The sequence below is a fragment of the Primulina eburnea genome, chromosome 18 (assembly GCF_022965805.1).
Source record: "Primulina eburnea isolate SZY01 chromosome 18, ASM2296580v1, whole genome shotgun sequence".
NCBI classification, from domain to species: domain Eukaryota; kingdom Viridiplantae; phylum Streptophyta; class Magnoliopsida; order Lamiales; family Gesneriaceae; genus Primulina; species Primulina eburnea.
In genome coordinates, this window is record NC_133118.1 from 26,110,830 (window position 1) to 26,122,588 (window position 11,759).

General features: G+C 32.0%; 1 protein-coding gene across 1 annotated transcript; it reads right to left on the reverse strand.

Moving 5' to 3' along the window:
* Positions 1-299: 299 nt before the first annotated feature.
* LOC140820059 (uncharacterized) lies at positions 300-1,864 on the reverse strand. Its single transcript, XM_073180369.1, has one exon. It carries the CDS (start codon positions 1,841-1,843, stop codon positions 377-379), a length of 1,467 nt encoding a protein of 488 aa, XP_073036470.1. The 5' UTR covers positions 1,844-1,864; the 3' UTR covers positions 300-376.
* Positions 1,865-11,759: the final 9,895 nt, after the last annotated feature.

Sequence of the window (11,759 nt, forward strand, 5' to 3'; positions counted from 1 at the left end):
GCTTTTAGAAATACGCTTTGTCCCTTTCCCCACGCTTTTCTTACTGTTAACTTCTTAGTATAAATACTCTGTGTGCTTGTACTCTGTTAATTAATTCATTTCCGGATATTCAATATAGCAGTTAGTTGCTCATATATTGACATTTTTAAGTAAAAAAAAAAAATTATCTTTATGCCATATAAAGTTACATTGGTCATTAAAATTTTTAAGAGTGTGTATAAAATTTAAATTATGTTAAAAATAATAATTTAATGCATTGGATTGGAATATAAATATAATAATATAATATATGATTTCTGGAATAAAAAAAATTATGAATTGAATGAGCACTTCAAAGTTCATACAATTTCTGTAGCACTCGACAACACAAAATGCGTTACAAATGAAATACGGTCCATCGTTGAAAACTGTATGCATCACTTCCTTGAGACACTGCCAATCCAATCCCAGACCTCCCCCCTTCCCCAATCCCTCTGTAATACAATCTCCATTCATCCACATTTCCATCCATTTGGACAAGATACGGCATTCCCACGCCTTCGCAATCCCATCCGCCATCCGAGGATTGCTCGAAAACAGGACCCTCTTGCAGCCTCTCCCAATTCTTCAATCCATCCGAGGAAACCGCCATTCCAATGCTCCTTTTACCATTCAAAGCCACACCTTCATAAACCATCAAATACCTACCATCTTTCTTGTTTATCGAAACACGAGGATTAACTACCCCGCACTCATCATACGCCCCAATGGCGCCCCCTCCCATTATCTTTCCTAGCTTCAACCACCTTATCCCATCCCTAGACCGCGCGATGCCGACGGAGAAGTGCCCAGTTTGAACATCAAATGAGTAATAGTACATTCTAAGATCACCGTTCGAATGGAAGACAACATGCGGAGAGGCGATGAACGATGAATCCCACTCACCATCCGAACCGACGTCGAGCAATGCTCCACTATGATGTTCCCCTTCAATCCTAGCCCAATGCCTCCCATCTTGGCTCATAGCTAACCCAGGCAACGACTTAAGAATCTCGCCACCAGTAACTTCTTGGTCATCATTGCCAACACCAAATCGCACCCTTTCTGGATTCTTGAAACTGAATGGAATGCAATGGCTGAAAGCTCCAATCTTTTCCAATTTAAAACCTGTGTAATACAGCCAGTAAACAGCACTATTCGCTCTCACCTTGCTGCTAGACATTACAGAAACTTCGCAAGGCCTGATGCTATGAGTATCAAATGCCCACCAATCTTCACTACTCTTCATGACCAACCCCACATCGGCATTTGATCGAACAGGTTCCGCTCCTCTCTCCCAGTGAACACCATTACTCGAGACCGCCAATCCAATCGAATCACAACCCGAATTCTCACTACATGTCCCATAATACCACATATACCACCTCTCTTCCTCATCACTCAGGTACCTCTTCACCACAGGAGATCCAATTTCAAGGCCGTCCCATGAATTCTTGGACCCTAAATCAAAGACTAAACCCCTCGAGAACGAAAGATTCGAAGGAACAGCTTCACTTGAAGTGGGTACCGCTTGCCTTGGGATTCTTGAATCCAAAGTGGGCTGCTCAGCAGTAGAACTTTCATTCGTCGCGTTACCATTGTTTATGTTTGATTTTGCAGAGCAACAGGCGAGAAATTGGGGTGGATTTTTACATCCAGAACTCAGAAGAATGCTGGAAAAGTGATGATATGTGAAGCTAGGTATGGTTTGAACGAGTTTGGTTGTTGAAATTGCTGAGCCAGCGGGTCTCAACAAAGGTTGAGTTACTGCGGCGGCTTCCATTGATGGAGAGGATCTGTGTGAGGACCAATTGAATTTTGACATTTATTTGTGGACTAGTCTAACTCGGAAATGCAATATATTTCTATAAATAGATCTATTTTCGTAAATCGAGCCGAGTCAAATATTCATATCATAAAATTGACACGTGAGATTTTCTTATAAAATTTTTTTATGTTTGTACAAGTGTTCAAGTTGTATATCTCGACTATTTTTACTATGTTGATAGCGTATATTTCCTGATAAAAAAAAGAAATATATTTCGAAATCAAAACGATGCTATTATTATATTGGGTGTGTTTTATTTAATGTTATATAGATTTAGTAATTAGAAAACAAAAATTGCAGTCTAAATAACTATAGAAGGTCATTGTTCAACAAATACTTTTTTGGTCCTGTCCTTTTGTTGTGTTTGGAGGAAAATTTAAGTTCAAATTCATCTTTATTGATTTATTTCATTTTTCTAGTTGCAAAGTATTCTTGTTAACTATGACTTTATCCACTAGTCTATACTTTCACATCATTACTAGTTGTAATGGTACTAAAGTTGTAAAAAAGCATGCTAAGATTAAAAAAGAAAAAAATAATAGAGAGAGAGAGGACAGGGTTCTTGTGCATCAAGTAAGGTAGCATTAGCTTTTTTTATAAGACAAAAATAATAATGTTTCAGAAATATTTTTTGAAGGAGACCAAGTTAAAATATATTATAATAATCAATTTTTTGGGGAGAGAAATATTTTTTTTTCCATTAATTTGTTGAATTTTGAATTTTAATATTAAATTTTCAATATTTGATTTTGAAATATTTAAAATTGTTCATGTTGTACCGATAAATAATGACGTGACTCACAAAAATAGAGCCACCTGCCCACCCCAAAGACTGTAATGGGCTCCAGCCCAGTCTTAACTTTTTATTAGTTATATTATATATATACTTGTAGCCTAGACTAATTTTGTTAATTAGTTCAAGATTTGGTTGGATTTGTTGAAAATAAGAGTTGAAATTATTGAATGTTGATAATAAGAGTTATAAATATTGAAAATTAGTGTGTGATGATTTATGTAATAATATATTTATTTTTGGATTATTCCTAAAGAAATTTTATAAATAGGTCTCTGAATCTGTGAAGAAAAACACAAATGAGTGGAGAAAATTTTATAAAATGTGTAGTTTAATATATTTTGTGAGTTTGATATTGTTAGTTTTTACCGTAAATTTTTACTTTTAACACGTTATCAGCACGATAATTGAAAGATTTCCATATTTTCCAAAACACACGAAAAATGTAACAACATTCAAAAGTAAGTATATTTATTTTACTGTTTATTTATTTTTATTATGTATATATTTAATATATAATATCATATTATTATATAAAAAGAGTCGGATCTCCATATTTTGATAAAACTCCAAAACACAAGAAAAAGGTAACAATATTTAAAAGTGATAATATTTTTTTAATATTTACTTATTTTTATTGTGTATATATTTAATATATAATATCAAGTTATTATATAAAAAGAGTCTATTACATTTCATTATAATAACGTGATGTGATTATATTATTACACTGCTTATATATTTTTATTGTGTTACTGTTTATTTATTGTATGTATATATATTTGAATAATATCATGTTATTATATAAAAAGAGTTTATGACACTTCATTATAATAATGTTATGTGATTATTTCACTGTTTATATATATTTGTATAATGTCAAAATATTATATAAAAAGAATCAATGACACCTCATTATAATAATGTGATGTGATATACATAATTATTTAAACATGATTAACATTATATACATCATCTTATTACCATAAAATTTACATATAGCTACATTTTTTTTTAAAATTTTGTAACGATCTTACACGGCTAGTTTTTACCCTATAAATATGATTTTTCAAACACATTCAAACACTCCAAACTTACTCTTCCTCCCTAAAAAATTTTTTAATCAAAATTTTCAAAGAAGAAGAAAATGGTTCTTTCAAGGTTATTTTTTATACTTATTTTGGTTATTATGTTCACTAGTCTTCTACTTATTGGAGAATATGCACCTCGCGTTTTTTATTTATTTTTAAGAATACTTGTACTTATAATTTATCTGTTACTTTGTATTGTCATATTAATAGATTTAGAACTTAACTTAATAAAATGCATTGTTATTTTTATTGTATCACCATATCAAATTTGGCAAAGCTCGAATTTGTTGCGCTCGACATCACCGGAAAAAATTGTATGTCATGGACTCTCGATGTAGAAATACATTCTGAGTCATTGGGTCTAAATGAGATCTTAAAGAAAATGATATCTCATCATCACAAGAAAAAGCAAAAGCTATGATATTTTTACGTCGACATCTTGATGAAGGACTAAAATGTGAATATCTCATGGCTTTATGGAAAGGATTAAAGGAAAGATTTGAACATATAAGGGAAATTATACTTCCGACCGCCCGTGATGAATGGAATACATTAAGATTCCAAGATTTTAAGAAAGTCAGTGATTACAACTCGGTAATGTATCGAATAATCTCGCAATTAAAATTTTGTAGACATAAGGTTACGAAAATGTTTGAAAAATATTTTCCACTTTTCATGCATCAAATATAACTCTACAACAACAATATAGAGTGCGTGTATTTGCGAGATATTCTGAACTTATCGCATATCTTCTTGTGGTGGAAAAGAACAACGAGCTGCTAATGAGAAATCATTAGTCCCGACCTATTGGATCAACAGCATTTCCAGAAGTAAATGTTGTAAGCAAAAATGAATTTAAAAATGGAAAACAAATTCAAATTCAAAGACAAGGTTTTGGTCGAGGTCGTGGACATGGACATGGACGTGGAATTGGTCATGGTTTTGAAAACAATCAAAATAGTTACTTCTATAACTCAAATCAGAAGGACGTCACGAACCACCCACTAAAAAGGTATCATGAGAATATGAGTGCTAATGAAAATCACTCAAAATGATTTGAAAGTTCTTGTTTTAGATGCAACACTCCAGGATATTGGTCTCTTATTTGTCGAGCTCCTGAGCACCTTTGTAATCTCTATAAAGAATCAATAAAGGGAAAAGAAAAGGAAACCAACTTTAACACAATGATCGTTTGAGTGATTCATCTCATTTTGATGCTGCAAATTTTCTGAATGATTTATCTGAAAATGATCAATATATTGGTGGAATAGAAATGTAAATAATTTATTTTCATGTACTCATATGCAAATGTTTTATTTTATATTTCTTGGAACTAAAACAAAAAAATAATGATGAATACAATATCAGGTCCTATAGACTTGATTAAAGGTTGTGGTAAACACATTTTTGTTACCTAATAGTACAAAATTTCTGATAAATGATGCTTTGTATTCACCACAATCGAAAAGAAATTTGTTGAGTTTTAATGACATATATTCTCATGGGTATGATACTCAGACAATAAATTAAGGGAATGAGAAATATGTGTCTTACCACATATAAATCAGGAAAGAAATATGTAGTTGAAAAACTACCAATCTCCCTACTGGATTGCATTATATATATATATATAGTTCCAATTGAATCAAACATTGTAGTTGATAATTCTTCAATATTAATCAATTGACATAATCGATTAGGACATCTTGGTTCAAAAATGATGTGAAGCATGGTCATCCGCTGAAAGACCAAAAGATCTTTCAAAATAATAAGTTTCAACGCAAAGAGTATTCTCTTGGAAAATTTATTATAAGACCATATCTAGCTAAAATACAAATTGAATCACCCATGTTTCTTGAACTTATTCATGGTGATATTTGTGGGGCAATTCATCCATCATATGGACTATTTAGATATTTTATGGTATTGATCGATGCCTCTAGCAGATGGTCACATGTATATTTATTATCAACTCGGAATGTGACATTTGCAAGATTACTTGCTCAAAAAACAAAATTGCGGAATCAATTTCTCGATATACAATCAAGAAAATTAGACTTGATAATACTGGTGAATTTACTTCTCAGACTTTCAATGATTATTGTATGTTAATGGGAATCACTGTTGAGCATCATGTTGCTCATGTACATACACAAAATAGATTAACTGAATCATTGATTAAACGTCTACAAATGAATGCTAGACTAATGATTATGAAAACAAAACTCTCTGTTTTTATATGGGGACATGTAATTTTACATGGTGTCACATTAATTCACATCATACTAAGTGCATATCATAAAATTTGGTAAAGAATCATAAATTTCTTATATAAGAACTTTTGAATGTATGGTATATGTACCTATTACACTGCCTCAACGAACAAAAATGAGACATCAAAAAAAGATTGGAATTTATATCGGTTATGATAGCCCATCAATCATTCGATATCTTGAGCCTCAAATAGGTGACATGTTTACAGCACGTTTTGTTGATTGTCATTTTAATGAAAAAATCTTTCCAATGCTATGGGAAGAAAAGAAACATATCGAAAAGGAAATTACATGGTACACATCATCATTGTTTCATATAGATCCAAGAACAAAACAATGTGAAAAAGATGTACATCAAATTGTGTATTTGCAAAGAATAACAAATCAAATACCAGATGCATTTACAGACACAAAAGGGGTACCTAAATCGTATATACATGTTGTAAATGCCTCTGCTCGAATTGAAATTCCAAATAAACGAATTGAAGAGACTCATGATGTCATAAAACGATTGAAGCGTGGAAGGTCAATCGGTTCCAAGGATAAAAATCATCGAAAAAGTAAAATCATAGAAACACGATGATCACAAATAGATAATGATATTCCGGCAGAAATACATGATGATGAAAATGTTCTGTTAGAACCACAAACAGATAAGAATTATAAAATCTCTATCAATTATATTAATACTAGAAAAATATGGAATCGAAAGATATAAAAGAAATTGATGAGCTATTTTCTTACAATATGGCATTTGACATCATAAATGACAATGAAGATCATGAACCCAAATCTTTTGGTGAATTTAAAAAATCGACAGGACTGGATAAAATAGAAATACTCCATCCAGGTTAAATTGAATTCGCTAAATAAACTTAATGTATTTGGACCTACAGTCCTTGCACCTGAAGTTGTAAAACATGTTGGGTAAAAACAGTAAGATATAAAGCTCGACTTGTTAGATAATTAAACATAGAAAATGATCTATTCCTTCCATGTGAAGACGATGAAGTTATTCTTGGTTCAAAAGTACCATATCTAAGTGTTATTAATGCCCTTTTGTATCTTGCAAATTTTACAAGACTTGATATATCTTTTGCTATAAATTTATTGACAAGATTTAGCTCATATCCAACAAACATACACTGTAATGGAATTAAACATATATTCCGTTATATACGAGGACCGACAGACTTGTGAATTTTGTATTCGAATTATACCAATCAAAGTATAATTGGTTATGCTGATGCTGGGTAATTATCTGATCCACACAAGGTATGCTCCCAAACCGGATATGTATTTACTCATGGAGACACTGCAATTTCTTGGCGTTTACAGAAACGAAGACTCGTAACAATTTCATCAAATCACGCCGAGATTATTGCACTACATGAAGCAAGCCGTGAATTTGTGTGGCTAAAATCAATGACCGAACATATCCAAATCTCATGAGGATTATCATTCGACAAGAAGCATGTGAAACTATATGAAGATAATGTTGCATGTGTTGCTCAAATGAAAGAATGATACATAAAAACAGACAAAACTAAACATATTCCCCTAAGTTCTTCGCATTCATCCAAGAGCTTGTCATTATCGTACCATTTATTTGCTCTTATTCTCCTATTGTAATTTCGACATGTTCATGCATTGCATATTTTATTTTATTATATGTTTATGGATGATTTATGATTATCGTTATTGTTGTTTTAAATGTTTGATACTAGAATCTTAACCTTAGTATTTTATACTGGGTAGGGGCTACGGTGGTTGCTGTTGGGCACCAAGGTAGGCCACCCGAGTAGTTTTGCAGCACCACACCAAGATTTTACCCATGGAGCTCGTTAGTGAGATATGATTTCTCGGTTGTCAGAGTTGAAGTCTCCCAATTAGTCTATTTTTTATTATATCGGAGTATGATTAGTTTTATATCAGATTCTTTTTAGTGAGGAGATGTCTCATGTATTTGTATGGTTATTTGGAGTTTCTATGATGAAATTGGATTTAGTTTTGTTGTTGTGAGTCTTGCTTTCTGTATTTTGAACTGCTACGTGTGAATTATTGATTTATAAGGCTATGTCATCCTAAGGTGTATGGTCGGCACTTGTGTGTGATTGTTTATGAATACAACAACATCGTCCTTGAGTCATATTTATTTTTACAAGTATTTTAAATCTTTGGTATGTCCTATTTTATGGGAGGTTATGCCGAAATTTTTTCAGACCCTATTGTCTATTTAATTATTTTAAATCAAAATTTCCGCTGCAAATGTAAATCTAATCAACATTTTTTTCGATAATTAATTGTAATTGAAATAAATTGTCCCCACAGTGTCTGTTTTCAGGTGGTTCACTTGAAGGGTTTATAAATTTTGCTGGTTTTTAGATGTGTATCTCTTCAATTTAATTTTTGCATTTTCGAAGTTCTTTTTTTTTTTTTCTTTTTTATCTCATATATGAGGTCATTTTCAGGGGTTCACGTGCGATTTTTTAAATGGTGTGCTCAATTAGTTGAAACACCATATTTTTCTTTCAGAATATACCATAAATTAAGATATATTATAGGCAAAAACTTGTTGAGACGGTCTCGCATATAGTATTTTGTGAGACTGATCTTTTAATTATTTGGATCATCCGTGAAAAAATATTACTTTTTATGTTAATAGTATTATTTTTTATTGTAAATATTGGTAGGATTGACCCGTCTCACAGATAAAGATTCGTGAGACCGTCTCACAAGAAACCTACTATCACGATTGTAGACCCGTGAAATCATAAGAAAAGAGAAATACTCGTGTAAATTTAAGATTACACTCAGAACGACGTTTTTCCTCTTCAAATATGATATAAAAAAGTTAATAAAAGAAATGTAATTATATTTTTATAATTTATTACGTAAAATATAAACTTGAGTGTACGTAGTAAGTATAGATTTGAAGTTACGAGCTGAACTTCAGAATTGAAGGAGAGAGACCAGCTAGCATAATATATTTTTATTTATAAAATTTATGTTAGCAAAAAATATTACACAAATTGTTTCCCATGTTAAAAGTAAAAATTTATGATAAAAAAAAGTAAATATCTCAAACTTACAAAATATATTAAATTATACACTTTTATAAAATTTTCTCCACTCAATTGTGTTTTTCTTTACAAATTGAGAGAACTGTTTATAGATTTTTTTTGGAAATAATCCAAAAATAAATACATCATCAAACACTAATTTTCAATATTTACAACTCTTATTTTCAACATTCAATCTCTTATTTTCAACCGTCCACATAAAGTTTAAATGATGTTAATTTAAAAGTACTTGTGTACATAATTTATCCTCCAGTACGTAATTCATATTAGATAGATTTTGTCAAGGAATTTGTAGGAATAATTTAGAAAATCAAAATTGACATGGTAAAAAAAAGTTCGATTCGGTTGATTGATGGTTTTTTTTTCACTTAATAATAACGGGTGATCAAGAACACACAACACACACACACACATATATATACATATATACATATATATATATATATATATATATATATATATATAAATATAAGAATAATATTATATATTGCGAGAGCAAAAAAAACGTGTGTGCATAATTTACTAGTATATATAATAAAGATGAGTGATTTATTTAAATCGAACTTAACTAAACATTTCATATATTCGGTAGGATTTGAACCCAAAACCCTAATAATAGAGAAGGGTATTTATGTTTTCACAAATTAATTATCCAAATAGTTTTTCCAAGATGAATGCTTCATAAAATAGCATGAATATGTACCTTGGGAGATTCTTTACATATATACTCAAAGTCTATGAAGAGATGCTCAACTTTTTATTATTGACATTCCATATATATATATATATATATATATATATATATATATATATATATATAAATTTTGTATGTTGCAAATGATATGGTTCTATATTCTTTTTATATTCACCATTTGACTCAAATTTTATAATAATTGAAATTAAAAATAATCGTGCTATATCTTGAAATAGCATATTAGAATTTTTAGTAAAACGTGTTTGTGTTGAACACGCTTATTCCTTTTTTTTCTTTGTATATAAATAGGTAGTAGCTTAGTTTGTAAAGCAACTGAATCATACATTCTTCACAGAAAATGGGCGATGATCTTTACCCGCCAATTATCGTCTCTTTCAATTCAGTTCATTCTTTCATTTCTAACATGGTATCAGAGCAAGGAAATTCCATTAATGTTTCTTTGTTTTGAGAATTGATTACGGTTTTTCTGCTCTAAGTTGATCGGCAAATTCATTCTGTAATCAATTGTTTCATCATCTCCCATTCTGATGGCTTCTTCAGCGATTGATGTTTTAGATCCGCTTCATGTGAATTCATCTGATACTCTAGGGTTAAATTTGATCAATGAACAGCTGATAGGTACTGAGAATTACGGAATTTGGAGTCGCGCAATGAAAATTGCGTTGCGAGCTACAAATAAACTTGCATTTGTTGACGGCAGCTGTGAGAAACCTGATCCTGGATCAGACCGGTTACTTCAGTGGGAGAGATGCAATGCGATTGTACTGTCCTGGATAATGAATGCTGTATCGAAGGAGATTTTTGCTGGTATTGTGTATTCTAGCAATGCTGCGGTGGTATGGAATGATCTCAGGGAACGGTTTGACAAGGTTAATGGCTCACGGATTTTTGCACTTCACCGAGAAATAGGCTGTCACATACAAGGTAATAACTCGATCTCAACCTATTATTCGAAGCTTAAACAACTTTGGGATGAGTATGCTTCTCTTGTGATGATGCCTGTCTGTGCGTGTGAATCTTCAAAGAAATTCATTGAGTTTGATCAACAACACAAACTTCTTCAGTTCCTAATGGGACTTAATGAGAGTTTTGTTCACATCCGAAGCCACGTATTAATGATGGATCCACTCCCTACCGTAAGCAATGCCTTTGCTATCATATCTCAAGAGGAATCACATCGAAGTTTACTGAGTGTACCTCATCATCAACATGAATCCTCTGCATTTTTCTCGGCTCAAAATAAAAGGAAGAATGACATCAAATGTGAGCACTGTAAGGAAAATTGCTTTAGATTGATTGGCTATCCCCCTGGACACAAATTCTATAAGGGACCATGGAAGGGTGGAAACCAAAGATACAACAAAGAAGGGTATGACAAAGGAAAAGTGATAGGAAAGTCTAACACCTCTACCGTAGGAGCTGGTGAAATTGAGTAGCCAAGTGTAACTAAAGATGCTGGCTCCTTCTTTACTCCTGATCAATATACTGCCATCCTAAAACTTTTGGCCAAAGAAAAATGGGATGGTGAGCAAGGTACTGCTGCTGCTAACATGGCAGGTACTGAAAAATCTTCATTTCTTGATATTGAATGGATAATTGATTCCGGTGCCAATGATCATATGATTGGATATCATGGAATACCACATGTTATTAATTCCTATGCAGATGCCACGGGTTCAATACAATTGCCATATGGTAGTTCCACAAAAATTAGTAGCCTAGGTTCCATTCCCATCAATCGAACCAGCTCACTTTCGAATGCCCTTGTTGTTCCTGAATTTCAGCACAATCTCCTGTCTGTATCTAAATTCACCACAGACCATCAATGTTTTGTCACATTCTTTCCATGGTTTTGTGTATTTCATGGCCTCTCCAATGGAAAGATCATGGGGATTGGTAGAGAGAGAAAAGGTCTTTACTATCTTGATAATCCAAGCTTAAAGCTGTTAGGTGCTCAA